Consider the following 25140-nt stretch of genomic DNA (forward strand, 5'->3'; position numbering starts at 1 on the left):
CGGAGCCGGAGCCGGAGCCGGGGGGAGCTCGGCGCGAGCTCCGTGCGGCGAGGGAGGCAGGAGAGTGGAGATCCGGCGGGAGAGAGAGCCGCCCCTGGCCGCGGCTCCCGCGCTCTCCCTCCGGCTCTTGCTCAGCACTAAGTCATTCTCACTGACCCATCCTCTCCAGCTGAAGACAGAGATTGGAGATTCCCAGATACCCCCATGCATTGTGGTGTGAACATGCCCAGTGGGTCAGTCTCAGGTATGAGCTATAAATACATCTAACCTGTAAAAAAAAAAAAGCGTTGGGGCTGGACAGTCAATATTGGCGAATAAATACATTTAAAAAAAAAGGGGTTGTTAAAACTACGTAACATGGTTTGACTGCACATGTTTTCTGGAGGAGCTGTAACTGGTTGGGAATGATGGGAGTGAGACTTGATTTTCAGCTTGGGCATGTCAACATGAACCCCTGTTCATTCCAAAGAAAGTGGAATTATACAATGCTCGAGGAGTGGGGATGGGGAATTATATAGACCTTCTTATGTCTATACATTGCATATACATCAGTATTCTTGCTTTCATATGGAGTGCTGTATTTTTTCTTGTTACTTCAAAAACAACATTGTAGAAATAAGGTTTGATGTTTTCCCTTTTTATACAGGCTTGGGAAAACCAGAACCTGGACTGTGCTGTGTTTTTATTTTAATTTATCTTACTTTAAAGACGAGTTTGGGAAAGGATGTATAAGATATGTACAATAGAGCAAAAGCTAGGTCTTGTTTTAATACTGTCACAAGTACCACACAGACACAACTAGTAAGGAATACATGCTTTTAAGATAACTAATTTTTGTATGATGAATAACATTAAATTTAGTAAGAGTCAGGAAATGATTTGATATCTTTATGCATTGCAGATATGCAGGCAAGTACTAAAAGGATGCTAATTTAGTAGTATAAAGGAGTGCTAATATAGTGCTATAAAATACTCTTTCAGCATATAAACTGTGAACTTTATTTAAAGATGTTTTTAATAAGGGGTAACTAGGATACATGCTTGTTGGCCGTTATATGGAAGTAACATGTTGAATTACAGATGCATCTGATTGCAGTATGATATTTTTTTAAACTTGATTCTATAGGTGTTTTACCAGTAATAATGCTTTAAATATCTTCTTACTTCATAGCTGAGTGCATAAATAAATAAGAACCATCCCTGTTTTATAATCTCCTGTATTGATTCCTAATTAAACATACCCAGATCTTCAGTAAAGAAGATTCTTAAGTGACTGTTTAAGTATCTTATTGGAATATTCACTATAGCCATTAACCAAAATCTGCTTTTTGAAAGCCACTGATAGCAGGAGTACAGTGAATCCAAGCTCATTCTACGGAGAGTGACTGGCGTAACGTATATTACATAATTAAATTCTTTTATCCTATGCTTCTCTAAGCCTCTCTTCCTGTTGATAACTATACTTCTAATTTTTCATGGTTATTAAACAAGTCTGTCTGATGTGCGCAGTTTGAAGCGTTTGACTTTAATGTTTGTGCATTGTGTGTATGTTAGTGGGAATGAATGAAGCTTCCTGATTCTTAGCCTGATTCTATATAGCAGGCGAAATGTTATTTTGTAGGTGTCCAGTAGATGGCAATGGAGGAGGATGAATGTTGAGTGTTTTCTTTTGAGTTCTCTGTGAGGTTCTTCCCATAGAATTTTCTCTTGGCCATTTTGAAGTGTGCTTTTTATTGAATAGCTGATGACTTGGATTGAGACAATGATGACACAGCCTGAAGAATAATTTCTGTGACAATATACTCATGTCAGTGTTTTGATTACTGTGACTATTGTACTTTTAGTCTGGAGTTGAAGCGGCTTTTGCTGAAATTCCTAAAAATTCATCTATGTTTTTGTATTGCAACCTTGTATTGCCAAGGACTGAACAAAGGACTAAGTCTTCCACATCTAATAACAAAGCTGTGGCCTTGAGGTAGGTGTGGGCATTATGGCAAGTGTAGGATGCCTAGAGAAAAAAGATGCTTACTGCAGTGAATCCTTAAAGTTTCTATAATCATTGTTGAATATAAATAAAAATATAATGGAGAAACTTAGCTGGCTTCAAGGCTATACTTCTGTTTTTTTATTGTTTAAAGTTTTTCTTTAATTTACTGAGGTTTTTATTTAGTTGTTCATTACTGCCAGATACGTCTTGCTTTCCTCATGCTCCTACTTTTTCAGTGTATTCCACATAAAGAATGTTATTGGAAGTGATTTTATTTCTTTGTACTGTGAATGTATTTTCAGTGTTCTTTGTTCTTGAGTTTTTCTTTGAACACGTCTGTTATTCTGAGGCTACTCTGTATAAAGGGAAGATGATTTTATCTGCTACACATTTAATTTCTCAATTTTCTATTTAAAGAACTTTTTTTTTAATTGCTGCATAATGAGGTGTCATTTTGCAGCCATTATAAATGATCCTCTCCACTAAATATGGCTTTTTCAACTTTAAGCTGAAAAGATACATATTCAGTTAATACAAATTGAAGTGTTAATAAACTTGTCTATTGGACACTCATTCTTTTAGCTTTTAGAAATAGTATATTTTTTTTCCATGGCTCATAACCGTTTTTACCTCTTCCCCAACAGTCCCTATGGATTGGCAATTCTATTTATTTTGCTGTTTCATTTCTGTGTTTTAATTGGACAACTCTTGAACAAATGTCATCTACTCCTAATTTGTGCAGGACAGTATAGATACCTAAAACTGGTTTATTCCTCCAGCAAACTTTTGTTTCTTACTGATGATTTCCAGAAATTCAGAGACCTTAGGAGTCAAAGACCTTAGGAGCAAATATGAACCACTGTTCCCTTCTTCTACCTTAGTTTTTTATATTTAATTTCAATATTTATTAGTGAAGAGTGGTAAATAGTTTATTCATTTAAAATCATACCTCTGCTGTTACCGATTTTAACAGCAAGTCTTTCTGAGTTTATTACTAGTGTAATCAAACTTCTGCTTGTCATCTTGTGTGAGCACTGGTCATTGTACACGTATATCCTTTTCCTGTCTGCCATTTCTAATCTTAACCCTTCCCACATGTAGCAAGAACTGTTCTTACTTGATTGTAGGAAAGAGGTTTGAGCAACTCTTGCTTAAATAGTCTGAAAGTTATAGGTGTGTTGGTCTGCGTAAGAAATAATCCAGCTGCAGCATCGGATTAGAATATGTCTCTGTGTGTTTGTCTTGTAAAGTGCATGTTTTCCGAAGAAGAGGTTCAAAATCAGTGGAATCTGTGTTGACACAAGTGATTCATTTATCTAATAATGTGAAAGGTGACAGACCTTTTACTGCTATTTATACATTTTGTTTACATGAAGGAGGATTAATGTTGTCCTCTTTGAAAGACTTAGAAGTTGAACATTTCACTTACAAGTCAGGTAATAGTTTGAAAGAATATCTTTTCTAATTGTTTCTGGTAGAATTAGATAAATATCTTGGATAGAAGGTTGAAAAACTTATAAACCTTTAATTTTATTTTTTGATGCTATTGATACTTTGAGGACTAAAATATCTAATATCTTATAGAACTGATCAGTGTTAGAAAGGATGAAAAATCTTTTTAAAGCTCTTTTTTATGTAAATTTAAATGAAACTGATGTGTCCAAACTATTATATTGCTTTCAGTTTGAGGCCTTGGTGTAATTTCTGGCTCTTTTTACAGCTTTTTAAGTACATACTCTTTTAGTATGGAGGATATTTCGTATTCAATGGGGCTAGTTTATGCTGGGAAGTAACCTCTACATCTCCACCAGTTGCTGTTGGCAGAGCTAACCTGATAAGGGACAGGGAGCAGGTTGTGGGCTGAATAAACTGTTCTGTATTTCTACTGCTGTCTCTTATACTCTGTCCTGCTCTAATAAGTAGAAGAAAGTTAAATTCAAGAGAAAAGATCACCTGTATTAGGTGAGATAAAAGCAGTTTTTCTCACCTCTCCAGTATCCTGTATGTTCCCCTCTTCATTTGGGAATGTGGGAGAAAAAAACAAAGTAGAGGAAACTTGGGGAGAGTTAGATATGTTTATGTGCCTTCATTGATTTGCATCCTGGGGACCTTTTGAGCTAAAGGTTATACTCGTGTTCATCATTCTTTGAGTTTCTCATCAGTGGACTACACCAATTCCCAAGAGACAACTTGTCACAGCAAGGGTCCATGGCTTAAATGTCTCTTGTGAAAAAGCATCTGAAGCACTTTTTACTTTGGTACTTCCTAGTTTCATTTGCTGCCTCCTGGTTCTTGTGTTAGAACACTATGTGAGTGTGTGAGTGATCATCTCCCTTCACTTTTTAACTTATGTCCCCTCCTCTTCTTGTCTTCTCTCTTGAACCCTTTCTAACAGAAGGGTATTACAGTATAGGTAAATGTAGCACGGTGAGCTTTGAGAGGAATAAGTTGTTTGCTTTTATGGAACAGGAGGAGCTTTCTTAGAGGCAGTGACTCGAGGATTTAGGGGCTGAGGTAGCTCTACTGCAACACTGCAGATGTTGCCTAACAAACCTTGGATGTGTAAGGAGTGTATTGAACAGGAGTGGATACCAGTTATACTGGGAGTGGGAACTTCTAGTGTTTGCTTTTAGATTTAAATTCTTAGAATGAAACTTACATCAAAAATACCCTTCTGAACATTTTTGGAAGAGTTCTTTGGCTTATAAATGTGAAAGGGCTTTTTTGTTTGTGTGGCTTTTTAAGCAGCAAACTTAATACCATTTAAAGAACACTAACTGCTACTTACTCTGCTCTAGCAGAGTGAACTTGCAGTGATGGTGATTTTCGTGGTATGATTCACCTGTTCAACTGCTAATCCAATTACTTCTGTGCCATCACAGTGTCTATAGGTAATATGGGTGAGGAGGCTAGGGTGAATTATTGGGCAGACAATTTTTGCAGTTGTTAACAGACATAAGAATATAAATTTCTGTCTCTCTGGCTGCTCTCAGTAGGCACTTGCAAACAGGAAATGGTGTATATCCTTAGTTTCACGTACTACAATTATTTTCATGTGTATAATGTACACACAGAATTACTATTTTTTTATGTCGGAAAATTTCTTATGACTTCAAAGGAGATTGTTTTCCTATTAACTCCTGAGAAAGTCAGTGGTTCAAGTTGGAGAATTCTAAACTGTTTTAAATAGTGGTCAATTATTTGGTTAGTTATTTATCCTTGGAATATTCATTCTGTTTTTCCATTCTAGTTATCTGAGACTCGGCCTGCCAGGCTTTGCATTGCCCAAAAGTTAATAGTGGGAGAACAATTTTGGTCACTAGGATGCAGTGGAGCATGAATTGTGTGTATTTCAGGAAGGCTATGGATCATATTTAATAAAATCTGTTCTATCACGTCAGTGCTTTGAAGTAGTGAGAGAGCTTATTTAACTAAAACTTTAACATAAAATTTCAAATATTGAGGAAAAGCTTGGTTCTTTCTCCAGACCTCATTGCAGGATACAAATACATCTTAATTTTATCAATTCATCTCTAAAATTCCACTTTTCTAGTACAATTAGGTACAACCCAGTGTTGATTTGTGTTGGTATTTGTTGATGTTACAGTGGAAAAATACTTCTGCTTGATTGGAACCTATGTAGAGTGTATGTGTTGTGATACGACATAGGTTATAATGTTGAACCAGTGTCTTTATCAATGTGTTAAGATTTCTTGTGGCTTTGAGTGCAGAAAGGATGTCTGTGAGCCATGTGAGTTACTAAAGGGGCACAAGTGGTCATCATTCTCTGCTAACCTCTGACATATTCTGTGTAAGACTTTTCCATTAGTCCTCTTCATTTAAGTTGATTCTGAATTCTAATCATTGACGTAATACTTCCACTACTGGGAAGAACTGTAACCTTGGTTTCAACTAAGAAGTGCTCAGCTGATGACAAAGATGCACTGCTTCCCTAAATGCAAAGACAAAATTGGTTGACAGCTGAGAATTGTCTTGTTTCTAAATTTTGTGGCAAAGCGTAAATTTTAAGTTAAGAATTTAAGCTAGATTACTTATTTCTTTCTTTATAAACATTTTTCTGATCTTTTTTAGACATGGACCGTGATTATGGACATGGAGGCTATGGTGGCCCACGATCCATGGACTCTTACCTTAACCAATCCTATGGGATGGAGAGTCATGGAGGTGGAGGCGGAGGAGGTGGTGGTAACAGGTAAAATAATCCTTCAGTTGTCCCAAGAATTGATGAAATCTAATTAAGTTTAAAAGTTTTTTTTTTTAAGTTTAAAATGTTCTGTTTTCTAACTTAAGTGTTCCTGAGGCATGTTGTTATGATTTTGTATGAATATTTTTGTTCTGAGTCTTCCTGTGCAATAAGACTGGCAAATATTAAACTGTAAGAGCAAGATTGTTGTAATAATCTGCATTTTTTGTAGAAATGTTTGACAGTGAAACTGTATGTCTTTGAATGAAAATGGAAAAAGTTTTCTTGTTTGGTAATGGTTAGCAATTTGTAGCTGATTGGCCTGACCTATTGTTCCTGGTATAGCAGACTAGACCTGACTGGTTTAGTGTCTTAGACTGAATCTATCAACATTCCGTTTTCAAGGAACATTTAGGGCATGTGTTGGTTGATTTGAATGTGCAATGCTCAGATGATCCTGGGTATCGAATCTGAAAGTCATGTCCAGATTATTTCATTGGCAGGTACTGATTACACTCAAAATTGTGTGCGTGTTTTGGGCTACTTTGTCAGAAGGATGGGTTTAAATTTTTTTTTATGCAGTGGTCTTAAAGTCTTACAGCTGTGTATTTACTGCTAGGATATTATTCCTGGTGTTTTTCAGTTAAAAAACCAACTAAACAAAAACAAAAAACGCATTAGGGAATAACTGATTTGATTTAGGCCTTAACATGATAGTCAAAGTAGCATGCTTTTCAGAGTAGTGATTCTATATTAGAGGAAATAAAATGTGAAGAAAACTTAGCTAATATGTTGGTTTTCTTGTTTGCGCCCTTGAATTGCTGTCTGGCTATAGCCAGACTGCTGTATGATTATTACTGTAGCCACTGTAGTGCCACTGGACTAGGGCAGTGCTAAGTTGGAAGGTTGGAGAATATGTTGTGTTTTGCTGCACGGTTCTGTTAACATCTAGCTAAGTTTAATTTGCTCAATGATGAGCAGTAAGATTGACTTTAAAAGTCTGTGCAGAGTTTCAGGAATGAGCTGTACCTACCATATAGTAATCTGCATATGATTGAGGTTGAATGTCTTCTCGAACACTGAAATGTTTCTTGCCATGTTACGTTAATGTTGTGCATGGACTCTTTCTGCAGATAGTGTCATTTTTCTGTGTAGTTTTGGGTCTTCTGAAAGTAATCTCTTAAAATGAAGGCTTTCTGATTACTATAGATACAGGTATGCTCAGGGTTGTGTTTTACCAGTCAAGGAGTTGTCTTTCCCAGCTCCTGCTGACTCAGCCTATTTTAACCCTTTAGGGACACTAAATGTGTTTCCCTTCCAAGCAATTGCATTGATATCTAGTCTGACCCCCCAACACAGAGCATACTCTTAATAACTAACTAAATAAATCAGTTCCTTGTTACCCTCCTCTGAAATTTGATAGACTGTTCTCTTATGCACTGTGCACTAATTGGGTTAGATTTTCAAAATTCTGAGCTGCTGGACTTAATGGTCTGTAAGTGAAAGATGCCTTGCAGATTTGGGAACATTCTGTCTGATTGAGAGACAGATTTACAGGGAGAAAAATTCTCAGAAAGTATAAATATGAATGGTAGAGCATTTATGTTTTCCATTAAAATTCGAATTGAGATGTTTAAGCCGCCTTTTAACTGCTGTTTAAATGTGAAAGTATGAGGACGTGATTTTGAAGAAAGGACAGTTTGACTAGCCTGTGAATGTCTGCAGGTGACTTATTTTCCTGAGACTAGGGCTGGGCTCTAATATTTAGTAAATGTTCCAAAAAAAAAATTAAGTAAACAAAGTTCAGACATACTGAACTTTAGAATTGTTTGTAGCAAAAATGGCTCAGATAGTTTTCTATCTGACCATAGTGTGACTTGCCCAGCCCTAATCAAGATAAAAAGTAAAAGAACTGTACAGACCAGTATAGTAATACATTGATTTTTAGTTGATAAATGTCAACTGATAACTTGTCTTTTGAAATGTATAACACTAGTAAGCTTACTTTTTTTTCTCCTCACTGTGCAACTCTTCCAGGTTTGGACCTTATGAGTCTTACGACTCCGGGTCTTCTCTGGGTGGGCGAGATCTGTACAGATCTGGCTATGGTTATAATGAACCCGAACAAAGCCGCTTCGGAGGTAGTTATGGTGGTCGATTTGACAACTCCTACCGGAATAGCCTTGACTCTTTCGGAGGTAGAAACCAGGGCGGGTCTAGCTGGGAAGCACCTTACTCCCGTTCAAAATTGAGGCCTGGGTTTATGGAGGACAGAGGAAGAGAGAGTTACTCTTCCTACAGCAGTTTTTCTTCACCCCATATGAAGCCTGCACCTGTAGGCTCTCGGGGGAGAGGAACGCCTGCTTATCCTGAAAGTGGATTTGGAAGCAGAAACTATGATGCTTTTGGAGGACCATCATCAGGCAGAGGCCGAGGCCGAGGAGTAAGTACAGAATCTTTTCAGATTCTTTTCACTAGACACTCTTTTAAACCCTTTCAAGACCACTGCTTTAAAATAAATACACTGTTCAATACAGTGTGTTTTCCTTTGTCCAAGCAAACTACCATGGTTGACAATGTTGTTTATCCCCTTGAAGCTGTCTTCAAGTAGTACCCTGTCCTGTTTTTGCTGTAAGTCATGAGTAACAGAAGACTAGTTGATAAGGTTTGTTAAATCTCTCCTTTTGTTTGAAAGGTGAAGATAAAAGTTATTAGGTTTGGTCTAAAAGGGATTAAAAGGACTTGCATTTCTCCTTGTAAACACTAGCAACTTTGTTGCTGGTGGGGAAATTTGAATGCTGTAAAAAGTTTAATTCCAACCCTTTTGAAGTTTTGAGTAGGTTAAAGGTGCAATGTATAAGTAAAAATAAAACATAGGTTGTGAATGTCAGAGTAGTTTTTCTTTTGTCTTTCTACATGTGAGCAGGTAAAACTTCTAGCTGAATCTTTAATGTGTTAAACACATGCTTTATCAAACATCAAGTCTCCTTTTAAACTTAATTTTTATTGACTTGTGTATGGAAGGGTGTTGGGAAGGAAATGGCAAAGGTAGGTGGCTGGCAGTTGCAGTTACTCTGATTTAAAGCATGATTAAAGGGGCATCATCAACTTGAAATCGGGTCCTTTTACAGAACTGAGATTATTTTCAAGGAGTGTGTGTAGTCACGTTATTTTTGATCATTTTGTTTTGCAAACATGTTCTAATTCCTTTTCAATGGTTCCCTCTCCAGTATGAGACTTAAAAACTATATATACAGGAAAGAAAAAGAATAGCTGTGCACAAAAACAGGGAATCACGTAATTTGCAGAAGTAATGCCTTATGTAAAATGAACTGGGGAATGGGGGAAGGCATCAGAAGAGAATAAGGAAATCCTGACCAAAAAAAAAAAAAAAAAAAAAAGCACTAACTTTAAGTTGATGGTGACCCTTCACCTTGGTTAAATAATCCCAGCTGTTAATTTTTTAAGCATGCAGAGTTTAGTGAACACTTTTTTTACCTGTGCCTCTAGATATAGCGCATCTTCTATAATTCTCAAGCGTGCCATATTTATTTGGGAAGGAGTTATTTAACAGTAATCTATATAACTTCTTTGTGGCTTGAAGTTAGATGAAGATTACTTTTTTTGGGTATTCTTAAGTGCCTAATTGTCTGGTCATTTTGTTTCATAAGGTTTACTTTGCAGCATTCTTGGATAATGTAGTTTCCATATTCAAGTTTAGCCCAGATTTGCACATGGCTGCTAGCTAGCATGTAGCACGGTATTAGAAATAAATTCTGATCTATATTTCTCTGCTCATCCAGCTGGAAGTGTTAGGTGCTTAGGATGGATTAGAATGGGAGGGTCAGGATGCCTTCCTCTCAGAACCTAGCTCTGAGAGCCCAGTGCAGAAGTACACCTGCATATCCCCTTTTCCTTTTGCAAATAAGCTTTTTAGTCTTTTCATGTAATAAAGGACAACGTAAGCTAAGCTAATTACCATATTTAAAATGCATTGCACCTTTAATAGATAGATGATGGAAATAGTGACTATTTAAAGAAAAAGTACTTGAAACACTTAACACTGAAGTGTGTATACTTCGTGTCATGTTTATATACAGCATAAAAGCACATGCTAGGTAGTTCCGTACTTCAACCAGATGAATTAACATGGAGATCTTGTGCATGATCTTCTAATACAAAAATGTGCCTGTTAGTACGTTCTAGTCCAGTATTATTTAAAACTTTTTAATAAGATGATTTTACATTTCATATAATATGCTTAAGTTGTTTTCGTGTACTTTTAATAATGTAACACTAATTCTGTTTTCATGGCAGTACAAATATTTCTGCTTATCCAATTCACCCATCCAGTCAATGGGCTCTTTTCTTTCTTTTAATAATCCTGTAAGTCAATATGAAGAAATGAGTGAGTGCTTTTGAAAGTCATGGCAGCTTAACTTCTCCCTCTTCAGATTCCTCATTCCATGCATGCCTCTAGAAGGGCAACCTGCATAAATAGATGTCCATAAATGTCTGTACAGCATTTCAGAAATAATAGAAAGAAAGGATTAAGATTTCAGCCTTTTTTTCATCTCTGTTACTGATGTGTTTTTTTTTTTTTTGTATCACTCCTCTCTCCCTGATTAATTGTTGATTTTTAAATTCTGAATTTATTGAATTCACTGTATATCCTACTTTTTTAGGGTTAACTAAAAGAGAAGAAGCTTCTTCTGATTACTGTTCCACACTGGACAACCTTCTTTATTCAATTGTAAAATCACTTGTGTTTGGTGGGATTTTTTTAGTTTATTTGAATGGCTGCTGCTACCCTAAGTATAGAGAACTTGGTTGGTCAGCACTGTTCCTCCGAAGAGGAAAAAATATCATTTTTGTAAAGAATCTGAAGAGAGGAGCCAAGATGTTAGGGTGAGGTGTGAACTTTGGGCATGTTCATCGTCTGGACAATGGTTCTGAATAAGCAGAAACACAGTTTGTGTGTATATGTTCATTCGACTCGACAAAGCCATTACATAAAACAGCATAAAAATGGAAGCACAAATTTCCTGTTTTGCTTCAGAATGCAGATTTTGTTCAGCTTACCATTTTACTATGAAATATTTAAATAACGTGTACTAAAATGTAATTGCTTTACTTCTGTTGCTTTCATATACTAATATTTTTTTCTTAATTTCACAAATTTCCAGCATATGGGAGACTTTGGAGGAATGCACAGACCTGGAATTGTTGTTGACTATCACAACAAACCCAGTCCTGCAGCAATTGCTGCAAGAGGAATAAAGAGAAAAATGATGCCCCAGCCCTATAACAAACCCGGTGGGACATTTATGAAGAAACCCAAACTCACAAAACCCATCTTGAAGCTGACTCAGAAAAAAACAGCTAGTAAGTAAATTGTGCCATTAGGGCTATTTAGTTAAATAATTTTTAACTAAAATTATTTAACTGATTGTATTGAAAGATGCCGTAAGCAGTGTCAGGCAGTTGAAAGCTAAAACCTTACCCAAAAGTAAGTAGCAAAATCGTGTATGGTTGTAACATAATTATGAATGTGCATCTCAAAATGGTAATTCCTTTTCAGCTTTGACTTTATTGTTTTGTGAAATTAACCTAAAAATCAGTGATTGTTCATAAAATACTATTTAAAGCCTATTGCTAAGTTTGTCTAATTATTTTATTATTAATCTGATAGATAGTACACATAGAATGTCTCAGCTGTGTGTTAAGCCAACCCTTTTTCTCTTATGTTTTGACTTTGAAAACCTTTGGCTTTGAGATTAACTGACACTGATAGTAGCAATTTTGTATTTAAACTTCTTCTCTTTTTTTATGCTTTTAGACATGAAGTCATCTTTCCCGGAGTCTACTATTGAGGTAAGGATTTCAGTGTACCTTTGACTGTTTCAGAACAAGTTCATATGATAAGATATTAAGCTGATGAATTCTCTGATGAATTGATAAATATTAGTTTTTGACTAAAACTGTTACTTTGGCAGTCTGAAATACTGATAGGAAGTGAAGGAGTGGTCTTACTGATGAGACCAAACTTTGGACTTTGACCATGTTTCTTACTCCGCTTGCGTATTTGCGCTGTGCAGTATAACAGCTACTGATTATGAAGTAGCTGTTTAAGAATAAAAAAGAAAGAAAAAAATCACCCACAAACACCCAAACTCCAACCAATCACTATATTTTTTGAGGTTCTGTATTTGAATTGCTGATTGCTCTAAGATATAACTGTTTGCAAGTTGTTTTCTGTGCTATAGCCTTACCATCTTAGACTAAACTGTGAGCCACTGTTGAATTTACTGTTCTGATAGTAGAAACTGTATCTATCTTGCCTACTAGTTTGTCACAGTTTGAGCCAGCTGCATGACACTAGCCAAACAACTATGAGGATCAGAATAAAACAACAAACCTTTTCACTTGTTCTTTACTGGTTTATTTATGTTGATCTGACTCAACTAAGAACCGTCTTTGGGGAAGACAGTTTTTTTTCATTGCTGCTTTAGTGCTTATATACTGTTTATATGAGCTTACATGCTTTATATATAAAAAAAATCTACGTAATTTGTAATTTGCAGTTTGAAAGTTGCACTAACTTTGATCAAAGTCAAGAGTTCTAATTTTTTTTTGAGAGTTTGGATTATATCCTAAAATAGTTTCTATTTGAGGAATTGGTCTGAATTCTGAAGATAACAGGTTTCCTTCATTTAGTATGGCTTAAATAAATAGTATAGCTCAATTTTATTTTCTGCTTTCTTTTTGTTTTGGCCCCCATGTAGCCCTTGTTAGAACTAGAGCAGCAATGAAGGTTTTTTTCCGTATGTGAAGAGCAAACCCTAGTACTTCATTACTGTGAAGGAGACCAGCTTGTTTTATTCATCTTTCTGATGTCTAGAACTTAATTTGGCTGTTCAGTATGCAGTTGAAGAATGTATGTAAATTTGTCTTGATTAAATTTTGTGAAGCTCTTTTTTTCTAGTTAAAAGATATTCTTTTCTTATTGCTTTGAAATACTATAAAACAATATTACATTTATTTTAATTATTTTAATCTCAGAAGTGCAGACCTACCAGCTATTTTTGTCGTAGAACAGTTATCTGAGCACTTCTTATGTTGTCACAGGCAGTCAGCTTGATTTCATCGATCCATTAGTTGTGTGGGTTGAGAAATTAAGTGCAGAATGAGAGGCAGACTATGAAGAAGCAGTGAGGGAGAGCAGCTGAGAAGGGAGGCAGCGGGGAGAGAGTAAATGAAAGAAATGGCGTTGGCAGAGGTTTTCTGGTGTGATACAAAGATTAGTTCCCACCTACAGAAAGATCAATTGCAAACAGTGTTGCAACCAGTGTGCAAAAATGTAGCTGTTGAGCTAAGCATACAAATCTTGGTTCCATGTTGAGAGGCTAAAATGTTATTTCCTGGGTGGAGGTGTTAATAGATTCACAAATAAGCATTTAGAAGTCAGAACTAAAAGACAAATTGCTCATGTAGAAGCCAATTAGATTTTTGCTGATGAAGTTAAATTGCAAAGATTTGGAGACATTGGACAGCAACTGCATAATTTGGAATGTTTTATACAGGGAGTCTTAACTAATTAACTTTCCTCCATTGTCATATTTAATAAAATAAGTAACAATGTTTTGAAATAGAGTAATTTGTACTGTCTCTTGCTAGATTTAGAGCAGTATTGTATTTTCATACAAAACATGTATTTGACTTTTTTAGGAAATTGAAGTGGACACAAGTGGTGCTGTTGTTATATATGAAGACTTTACAAGAGATGCTTATGATCTTGGGTATCAGACTTTTGGAGGTAAGGCAGTTCGCATTGTCAGGTCAAACTTTGTGGATACTCTGTTGTGTGAGTTTTGAGACAATAGGTTTAGTAAGCCTGTATGTATGACCTCTGATAGTAATTGTATTGTATGGTATCATTTATGAAGAATTTATAAACTTAGGACATGAGAAGGAAGGTTGTCTATAACTAGCACTGTCACTTGTTCTACTTGACATGTTTGTCAGATCATTGCATCCTGATCATCTCCGTGTTGTATATTTTGACTTGTTTTGATTTTTGTGAAATTGATGTAAGTGGTCTTCTATCCTTTATGCCTATTCTTCAGTTAAATGTTGCTTGTCGCACTAGTTGCAGTGTTCACTTACACTTATTATTTTAGTTATCCTACCAGCTGATTAACTTTGCTGTAGGTGAGTCACTTTTAAAAAGTGCATTTAGTTGAGCTGTCAAGAATGGGGGCGTATTTCATTTGTAGTTTTATTGAAACAATTATTAGTTTACATAAGTCCAGTTAAATTGTGTATTAACTGTGACTTATATGGTTTATTTGATAATGAATTCCTTTTACTGAAATACTGGGCACACTCTTCCCTTCGGGTGAAGGCCCTTCTGTTGAACTGGTTTACATACCCTTAGTGCTGCTACTCAGCTTACAAAGCCAACTGAAGCTGCTGAACTTTGAGACTTCATTTGAAACCTCAGAAAAACGTAGTGAATCATTAATTTGCTTCAAGTACACTGTAAAGAATAGATTGCCAGTTGATTGCTTGCAGATGTGCATTGTTGAGGGAAGGTTGTGTGAAAGGTTGCAAGTGTTTGGATCCATCTGTAGCACCAATTTAATAAATAATAGTGAAAATTGCATTTGCATAAATGCTCTGAAGGAAAGTCTTGTTGAAGAGGCACAATTTGTATGTAGGCTTCCATCGCCCAGTCTGTTAAAGAATTGGCAATAAAATGCCTCCTTTGAGGTACAGGCCATTTTGCCCCACTGAATTTCATGCCAAATGATTTTTTTAGCAGTAAAACTAGGGACCCATTGCCCATTCTGTGCTTGGAGGTAGGAAGCAAAATTTTGGAGGCTAAGTGAAATTTTAAGTTATGGGTGTTTTTTGTGGAATTAAGCCAAGTAAAACTGGGGTAGGGAAAAGAATTTCAAGTGCAAGTTCCCTTAATCAGCCACTGCCTTGTATCTATTCTGAAAACATTTACAATAACTTCTGGATTGGAAACTACGGTCACAGTAGAAAAAATAGCTGGCTTTAGAAAACTGCTTTCTAAGTAGGATTGCGGTAGCAGGGCTCTAAAACTGGAGAGAGATGAGTAGGAAGTGTTCTCTTTCGCTTCCTCTAGTGCCTTTTCTGGCCACTTAGTGGCCTCTGCTAAGCATCTACTAACCTCTGCATTCTCACCTTTGTGAGTGTGTAACAGGTGTCTTAAGTACCTGATCTGCAGTGTCTGAATAAGTCTGCTGCCTTTAATAGAGAGAAAAAACTTCAAAACTTTTCGTGGTTGTTAAAGAAGCCGCTGTTGAACCTGTTTTGATACTTTTTTTTTCTTTGCATTTTGAAACAATATAAAGTATATTTCTCAGAGAGGGGGAAAGAAATTACTTCATAGTGGATTTTTTTACAGCATAGTAGTTAAACATTCTTTTGTTGTGTATTAAGATGGTAAAGGAGAAGTCAAAAGTGAAGAGGAAGAAAAGCGACGAATTGAGGCCAGAAGAGAAAAGCAAAGGCGCAGAAGGGAGAAAAACAGTGAAAAATATGGTGACGGCTACAGGTTAGTGCTGCAACTGTTGTCTTGTGTGTGCTGAGTGTCACCACACACAATTTTATTTATTTTTTTTTTAACCTTTGCCTAAGTGTCTTTTCTGAAAGACACTCTATGGACAGATTCTGAAAAAAAATTCAGCAACCTCAAAAACAAAGCAACCTCCCTGTGTCTTATCAAAGATGGCATGTTTCAATGGATCCTTGCTGTATCAGAAACTATACAATTTCTTCTGCCCTTCTGCCCTGAAAATGCATCAGTGCACAACTGAGAAGGTGCTTTAGAATAATATTGCCTTGGAAATGTGTGCTTTGGCTGAGCAAAGCTATGCTCATGCTGTTTTAATAAACTGCTAGATAATTGACCTTATTGTGGTTTTACAGGTGTGGTGAGTTATTTTGGGGCAAGAAGTAGATAGATCTGTAATTTTTCTAGTCTTGTCACAGCCAAGCAGACCAATGGCCAGCACTGAACAGGACTGTTATCTTAGGTTAGTGCAGTGTATGATTGTAGCACGAATGTCTTCTCTACAGCTTTTGAGAGGCCAGTGTTTTCCTACAAGGGTATGTGGTGGTGGTGTGTATGGCAACTAATTTAGATTGACATCTTGCTGCTTATTTATTCTTTTGATTACTTCTAGTGGGGAAATTATGAACTGTCCTGATTCTGAAGAGCACTAGAGAAGTGGCACAAACTAGAGCACTGTGAGGGATACACTCAAAGCACATTCTGTGGTTTTGAAATGCCTGACTCTTCACCTTAGCAATTTCTTATTCTGTACAGATACTGAGGCTGAGACTGAGTTGTTTTTTATTTGTTTCATGTGACAGTTGTCATTCATAATGCTAAAATACTGGAAAAAACTTTATGTAGGTGGCTTTAAAGAAATCTTTTCTTATTGTGCTTCTGATTAGGCTTGCCAAGTCTTAATTTTGAGGGAAAAGAGAAGAATGTTTCTTCAATGGTAATATTTAATGTATTTCTTTTGCTAGAATGGCATTTACTTGCTCATTTTGCAAGTTTCGAACATTTGAAGAAAAAGAAATTGAATCACATCTGGAAAGTGCAGCTCACCAGGAAACACTGGATCATATCCAAAAGCAAACCAAGTTTGACAAAGTGGTGATGGAGTTTCTTCACGTAAGGCAGCAATTTTTTTTTTGATTTATATATTTTACAGTGGAATTTAGCGTACCATCTAGTATTCCTATCAGGAAAAGAAAATCTTTTGGCCTAGTATATCCTATTGGAAGTTGAAGCAAATTCAGAATTTACTTAAAATAATCGCTTTTATATAATTAAATGTCTTAAGTAACAGCAATTAACCAGTATGTATTTTGATTTTGCATTATTTACCTGTAGGTTTTGATCTGCATACAATCATCTATCAAAGATAAGTTGTAATTTTTTTCTTGATTCTTTATAGGAATGTATGGTGAATAAATTCAAGAAGACAGCTATGCGTAAGCAACAGACAAGTAACCAAACAGAGAATGCTCAAGCTGCTGAAAAAGATATAATGGAAGGTAAGTAATGTGCTTTGTGAAGATGCGCTAGAGTGCTGGAAAAGGCATCTGCTATCATAAAGACAGTGCAGTAACGGTATTTAAATGCTGCCTTCACCTCAATCTAGAAAGTGAAAACTACTTGAAAACAAGTTCATCCACAATCTCATCAATCTCCATAATTCTTTACATGTTTTTCTTAAGTATTGGAAGCTGTGTTTGCACTAAGGATCAGTGTGCTGATCCTTAGGTCTGCAATCTCTCCCTGCTCTCACCCTTCCTATCCAAACCCCAGAACAAAACAAACTCACCCTGTAACCCAAGCATATTTTGTGTTAATTGTGTGTCATCTTTGGCAGGGGTTACTGCTGATGACCATATGATGAAAGTTGAGACTGTTCACTGCAGTGCTTGCAGTGTCTATGTTCCTGCATTACACAGTTCTGTTCAGCAGCACTTAAAATCTCCTGATCATACAAAAGGAAAACAGGTAAGATGTGGTGTATTACTCTTACTTCTTTTTTTCAGTTGGTTGTATTACAAAGTGTTAAAGGTGGTAGGTAAAAAAACCTTATGGCACTTGTTGCATGGTTAGTTTGAAGACAAGTGAGTGCAGTTGAGGGAAAAAAAGCAGTATGGAATTGATATGTGTAACAATGTAAAATGACACACTTCTGTCTTGGAAGAGCGGTTGGTAGAGTAATATGAGGAGAAAAAAAATCCAGCTGTCGTAATATGAAAGATGTCCAAAATATTTTCTTATATATATATATGTATATATATATATAAAAATTACAGGATAGATTAGACTCTGGAAAAAAGTTTTCTGTGTGAATATGAACATGGAATTGTCTGTATCATTTGAAAACTACCATGTATTTCAATATCAGTGTGAGAAAAACATTCATATTTGTAGTTCAGTATAGAAGTGAGACAGATTCACCTTTTGGTCAAACTAAAGCAACCTATAAACTGTGTCTAACTTAGTTAACTTGATTATGTGCTTTGAAATTAAATGTCAAGAATGAATATGTCTCATAGTGTGGCATGAATTTGTTCATAATCTGTTTTAGAGAAACTGATTGGCTAGTACATCATGAACACAAATTTGTGGAACAAATGATATAGGTTTATAATAGCTATTCACTATAAAATCTGTTTCCTAGGCCTACAGAGAGCAAATAAAAAGAGAGAGTGTTCTTACAGCTACCAGTATTTTGAATAATCCAATAGTGAAGGCACGATACGAACTGTATGTCAAGGTAAGGTGGTAATGATAAAAATGGAATTGTTATGTGTGTTTTTTCTAATATCACTGTTTCCTCCATAGTGACAGTAAATCTAACAGGAGTTTTTTGTCTTTTGATTCTGCCTTGTACATGGCCAACATCTATGAGAGTACTGAATATATTACCCAACACATCTTGCCAGTCTGGTGCCAACATCTAAAATAGATTAGTTTACCTTTGAAGGAAAAAATACCAGCTTCAGATTTACCTTCATATTCACTTTTGGTTTTCTTTTTATCCGGTCAATTTTTGATCAGTTATTCCTGGACAGTATCAAGCTTTAGGGAAAACATTGGCAGTATCATTATTATGTATAGTAGTTAGCTGTAGGGCTCAAACTTTTATTTTTAGAAGTGAAGGCGGCAGCAGTTGTCATTGTACTAAAGCACTGTTCTCACAGGCTACTCCATTGCTTTTATTCAGTAGGATTTTAGGGGTATGATAGCATATGAGAAAGACGCCTACAGAAGCAGAAATGCATGTGAATGTGTGTGTATATATATTTTTGTAAAATTAAATATGTAAATAAATATATATATAAAAACATTTTACATAATATATAAAATTTATATGCATTTTTTTTCATTTGGCTGAGCTAAAAAAGAGAAAGATCTTTTCTCTAGTACCATTCCTGGCCTTTTTTGGGTAGTTACCTTCAGTTATGTGTATGGTATTTCTTTTGTCAAAACAAAACCCCAAACTATTAAAATATGGCAACGTTGTGTTATGTAACTATGGCAAGATATGAGCTGCTCTAAGAATGATCTGTGACTTTTTAAAAAGGCTAATTAGCCATGTCATGCAAAAGGTACCCATGACTGGGTGCCTGAATGGAGTTCCGATGCTTTCTTGTATGTTGTTACAGAAGATGGCAAATGACCAACTACGAAGATTAGCGTGTATTTCTGGTCATCTCTCTCCATACTGCTTATGACTTGCTTGTCAAATTTGTTGTCCAGGATAGCCCCCTAGTGGGTGACTGGAAAAAGGGGACTCAAATAAGCTGTTCATGCGTTGGAAACTGGAGAAGAATGAATTTCCTCAAGTGTGGCAGGAGAGGTGATGATGGTTCTGGTTGCTGGAAAAATTCTTGATTTGAGTTGATGCACAGACTGGATTTGATAGGCGAGAGTTGGTTGTTTCAAAAGCATCATCAGGTGCTGCGTGGCACCAGGATTTCAGGGCAGGGAAAGCCTGGGAGCTCTTGTGTCAGTTGGCACTAAATAGCAAGGCTGGCCGTCAGCATCAAAACCCTTTGACAGAAGGAGAACAGAATTGCAAGTCAGCAACTTGTACGTTTTAACAATCCCTATTTGTACAGTAAAAGTCATGTCCTCCTTAGCTGCATAACCAGATTTTGGGATTGACTCTCCTTCTTGCTGTGTTTTGAGAAGTCCCGCACAAGCCCTTTAGATTTCTTTGTGGAGACGCTGAGTGACTGCTTGGAGGAAGACAAATAATGTGCTTGGGGGTGCTTGGCTGGCTGACAGATGCTCAGCTTTATGGTACTTGCTGCCGGCCGCCCTTGGCAGCGCTTGCGTGTGGAAGCGCCTGGCTGAGGCCTGCCTGAAAGCGGAGGAGAGGCAGCTCATGGGCGCTCACTCACAGTGCACGGCCCTCAAACTGGTTAACTGAGCTAATAAGTACTCCTGCTATCTCGTTGTTAACATTACTAGACAGTTACTAATTCAGCAAAGTACTGCTTGGTGTTCATAGCCCCATGGTGCCTCCTGGGAACCTGACAGCAGTAGTGCCTGTCTAAGATGGCATGTGCTTCACCTGGGCCTTTGGGGCTTTCACAGGACCCAAACAAGTTGTTATATTACTGCCTCTTCAAATACTTGATCCTTATGTATGAGGATCTAATTTTAAAAAGCCAAACATGTATTTACAGTTCTGCTACTACTAAATTCATGGGGTTTATATGTGGTCTATACTTTAAACTCATTCCCCACTCTAGTTGATGATTACTGTCGCATGTTGAGGTCTGACTTGTTCCTTCAGACATTGGAATGTGAAAGGTTTTGGGAGAGAAATTCTCTATAGCTCATTTTACTCTCTATTGCTTTTAGAGATTATTCATAGTTAAACATCTGAAAGAAACCGAATACTGACATAAATCTTGTACTGAATTATCTTATGAAATGCTTTGAGAAACTATTCAACTAGAGTGTTTTAACGTGCTTAAAACATTCTGATAAATCTGCTTGATATTTTTCTCAGTCACCAATGGAATGAATTTCAAACTAGTTGATTCCAAAATAGGTAAACTCTGTTTTAGATCTGACTAGTTTTTAACGGGGGCCAAAAAATTATATCAAGTGTTGGAGTTAAACCAAAGGTTGCATGGAACATGTTTTAAATTTTACTAAATGCCACTTTTATTTTAAACAGTTTATTCTTGATTTCCAGAACTGAAAAATGGCGTATGTGTAAGTGTGTGCATAAAAATGAGATGTTGTCAATTGTAAATTGTTTTTTAAATTCAATATGTTTCGATATCTTGCCAGAAGAGCAATATAAAGCTTTTAGTGTTTATTTCAGGAATATTTCTCAGTGTTTCCTTCTCATTCATTAAGTCTTATTTTAGGCTTGAAACAGCTTTAATTTTTTTTTTTTGTCTTATGTTTCAGGGTGAAAATCCTTTTGAAATTAATGATCAGACTCAGGAGCAACAGACAGAGGAAGAAGACAAGGCTGATGAGCCAGCTGAGGGGGAGGAGGAGGAAGAGGAGGAAGAAGAAGAAGAAACTGAAGAACAAACAGATTTCACTTTAGACCACACTGAAGATAACTAAATGCAGAAAATGGAGACAAAAATTAGGGGGAGGAGAAACAGCTTTTTATTTCTGTTCTAAAGTGGCTAAGACTTTTTAATAGTCTCAAATGAGAGTTGTGTAAGATTCCCCACCTTGTGCATGCATTCCATTCTGTGGAGAACTTGTTTATATGATTCCTATGTGTTTCTGATTTTGGTTAAAATGAAATTAAGATTATTTTAGTTGAGCTTTTTATAGCAAACTGACTGTTAGAGTCTATTGAAACATCGTGTTGTATATTTTTTTAAGCATCCTATTTTTTTGGTGTGTGTACTGGAAGTTGGATATAATAAGAATTTTTGGTCTAATCACTTGAAAAAAAGAATATGGGGTAAATATTTTAAGTGCCTTATGGCATAAGCTTATAATATTTACCTCTTAATACAGAATGAGTATACTTCAAAAATTGTGCTGTGAGTGTGGCTGTTCTTGGGACTGCATTGCACTCTGTATAATAGAGTATGTGTTATAATATGCCTTGTAGCTTTTTGTGATAAGATGTACCAGTTTGTAGCAATAAAATACTTAAGAAATGTTACTGTTTAAAAGTGTGTAAAGTGTTACAAGTATTTCCCCACTAACTACAAGTTTTCTTTCCAGCATCTGTCTTGATAGATACTATGATTACTCAAAACTGGTTTTTATTTAAAACAATTTAATCTTAGCAGTGAATGTCATTTTTGAGTTATGCATTCACATTCCATCTACGAAGACACACTTGTGCTTTAACCTTCATTGTGTTTTTAAGGGAAGGATGTGTTCAGTATGTTGACATGTGGTTTACAGTTGGCTATATTAGAAATTGCATCAATGCACCATTTGTCTTTAAATCCCTTCTAATCTAGATTTTTACTAGTGAGAATCGGAAGGTTTGGTTTAGTATTTTTAAGTGCAGCTAAGGAACTTCATTTTTCGCTTTTTTTAGAAGTAACCGTGTTCACACCAATCTCTTGCAATCATTAAAGCTAATCCTTTTCAAAATGTCATCATATCTGTAATTTTTGCAGCTTTTGTGTGGAGGACCTTTGTTAATTTATAGCCAGAACTATATACAGATGGTATAAACAGACTGGAGAGAGGTTAGAGAGATTAAGATTCCTCATCTCAGAGGATTTAATTCACTTTTTGGATGATCTATTGTAGAACTGGGGAAGAAAGTGTTGTGGGGAAATACTTGGTTTACATATTAGACCATCAAAAAGACCAATAGCTGCCTACAGCCTCTGGAGGATGATGTGTGTTGTAATTGTTTTGCTGTTGCCTTTTAGTGAAGCTGGGAGAGTTGAAAATACATCACTGAGGAAGGAGAGAGGAAACTTGGTCTGGTGTCTTGACCTCTAGTTATCTGCCTGGCCTTCCTATTACTTTCAAGTTTAAAAAAAAAAAGAGCATGATCTAGACCAAGCTGTTATATCTGTTAAGTGGTTTAGATTTGAAGAGAAAGTTGACAGGGGTTGGCTGAAAGATACGTCAAGCCTGCAGCCAGCTGAACACTATATGGATATATATATATATATATATGTGTATGGAAGAGAATACTTCTTAGAGGTCTGAACATTGACTTTCCTCTACTCCTTAAAAAAGGATTGAGATAGTATTTATATTAGTTTTTAGATGTAATCTCATTTCTGTCTTACAACCTGATCACTCAACTCTGTGTTCTGTTTGTAGATTTGTTGCCCTACAAGAGGAAGAAGCTTAACAGGAGCTGTAGCAGTGTTCTAGAAACTGGCAGGAGTTTAGTAACATGCTAGGACTTGTTTTGAGATAGCTAAGAGCTGAGATGCTGCCCACGTTTCTGTAAGTCTTGTTTATTTTTTTGTCTTTGCCAGTGGCTCCTTTTCTATTTAAGAGAAAATTAAGTTGCCTCTAAGCACCTAAGATATAAGCCCTTTTACCTGAGTTCTCTTAAGTGTTTTTTTTTTTCTTTAATAGTCATTATATCCAGTATGACCTCAGAATCTTTGAACTTCGTATATTTTTGACCATACTGGTCATCTAAAACACGTTTGCTTTTTCTTGTATACTAACAGACTCTTTTCACCTGTGAAATGTGAAGTGAAGCAATTGCTGAATTTAATACAGACAAAAATTTATTTGCTATAAGATTAGAATAAGTTTTTAAAGGAACCTTGAGTTTCTTTTAATCGTCAGATTAATTAAAGGTTTTTGTCAGGCGAAAGTATGGAAATAACTGGTATGGGAATGATTAAAGGCAGACTGCACCTGCCTAATTATTCAAATCTGAATGGAGATACATGTGTTTGCTTTAGAATCTCAGTAATAAACTCAGTATTAGGCAGTTCTGGTTGTAAATGCCTTCCAGAGTATACAGAGTATTTGCACACTGCTGAGACACCTTTCCTGTTTCCTTTGTATTTACTGAATATGTGGTGTCCTGTCAACGGCCTGGCTGTTTGCAACTATAGATTGCCAAGGTTTGTGGTTTCCCTGGATCTGTTTCTAAAAAACCTTTTTGAAATGCTGCCTACCCCAGGTGATATTAATCATAAAACTACAAAAGATTTAGGAACGTGACAACCCTCAGTTAATATGGACTGGGGTAACTGAGTGAAAGATGGGTGAGAAATCTAGAGGGTTTCACTGAACTTAAAAGTACAGCTGTTAATGATGCATGCTCCAGCTCATGGCTTACCAGCTGGTGTGTGATTACTAATAGTGTTTGGCTGTGATTAATTCTTAGAAAACTGCTAGATGTGGTTTGGGCAGCTCATAGATATAGGTCTTGTCCTGGAGCCAAAATTTGAGGTTGGTCATGTGGCATTTTGCCATCCTCTTGTTAAGTAACTGAGGATATTTAAAAACAGCTGTTGGGGAACAAAAAAGGCTGTCCCAGAACATGGGCAACATCTTTCTCTAATCCTATTCTAGAGCATGAGCTGTGAAGCTCCTTTTAGCATCTTAACTGGAGTCAACCGAGCTGCTCTACTGCTGCTGTGATCTGAGTAGCCAAACTGCATGAATATCGCAGGTGAGGATCTACTTTGCACAAGAACTACAGGGATATGACTTGCACAGTGATGTTAGTGCTATTCTCTTCCTGCTTAAAATATCTTCTATGGGATCTGCTATTTTTAACCCTTCATAGAATTCTGCTGTGTGGTTTGTTGGTTTATAGTCATCACGCTGAAGAAAACAGCTCACCTCATGTTCTGACTACCTGTTTTGGGAACTAGAAACTAAAACTTTTTACTGTCAAGTGAAAAAATGTGTCCCTTGTTTCAGGATTGAGCTTGCAAGGTAGTCAGAATACAGTAGAAAGCATATTCTTTCTATAGATCCCAGTCCTTATAAAGGCCTTATAGACAACTTCCTGTATGTATGTGATCTTAAGAATATTCCAGGGAAAATGCACAGAGCTTTTGTGTACATTTTTTTCTGATTACATTGTGTAACTAGAACCATTGGTGTTAAACCTGTACAGTATTGGTATTCTTTTTGTGCCGCAAAGGGGGCTGAAATGTTTAAACGAGCCTGTAGATTTTCTTGTTTTGTCTTTTCCTGTATTGCAGATAGTTAAGGGTAAATCAGTTTTCAGCTTGCTGAAACTTTACGTATTCTCGCTGTTGTCTACTAGCGATCTTTTATAAAATCCCACGAAGCTTTTCTGCAAACGTCAGTCCAGCAGTACTTTTGAGATGCTGGAATGTCTCCTGGCTCTTTTCAGACCACACTAAAATGAAGGAATAAGAACTTTTCTTCAACTGTTTTTCTTTTAACTGAATGAAATTTTCACTC

General features: G+C 36.3%; 1 protein-coding gene across 1 annotated transcript in view; it reads left to right on the forward strand.

Moving 5' to 3' along the window:
- ZNF326 (zinc finger protein 326) overlaps window positions 1-21749 on the forward strand; it is a 22043-nt gene extending 294 nt beyond the window's left edge. Inside the window, exons 2-13 of the mRNA XM_026038035.1 lie at window positions 170-244; window positions 6080-6200; window positions 8229-8634; window positions 11378-11576; window positions 12031-12065; window positions 13920-14007; window positions 15663-15777; window positions 16761-16908; window positions 17195-17294; window positions 17633-17763; window positions 18440-18535; window positions 21196-21749. Of these exons, the coding sequence (XP_025893820.1) occupies window positions 170-244; window positions 6080-6200; window positions 8229-8634; window positions 11378-11576; window positions 12031-12065; window positions 13920-14007; window positions 15663-15777; window positions 16761-16908; window positions 17195-17294; window positions 17633-17763; window positions 18440-18535; window positions 21196-21360 (1679 nt within the window). The 3' untranslated portion in view covers window positions 21361-21749. The remainder of the gene's footprint in view (window positions 1-169; window positions 245-6079; window positions 6201-8228; window positions 8635-11377; window positions 11577-12030; window positions 12066-13919; window positions 14008-15662; window positions 15778-16760; window positions 16909-17194; window positions 17295-17632; window positions 17764-18439; window positions 18536-21195) is intronic.
- Window positions 21750-25140: the final 3391 nt, after the last annotated feature.

The sequence above is a fragment of the Nothoprocta perdicaria genome, unplaced genomic scaffold, assembly GCF_003342845.1.
Source record: "Nothoprocta perdicaria isolate Ctin4 unplaced genomic scaffold, notPer1 scaffold_20, whole genome shotgun sequence".
Lineage (NCBI taxonomy): Eukaryota > Metazoa > Chordata > Aves > Tinamiformes > Tinamidae > Nothoprocta > Nothoprocta perdicaria.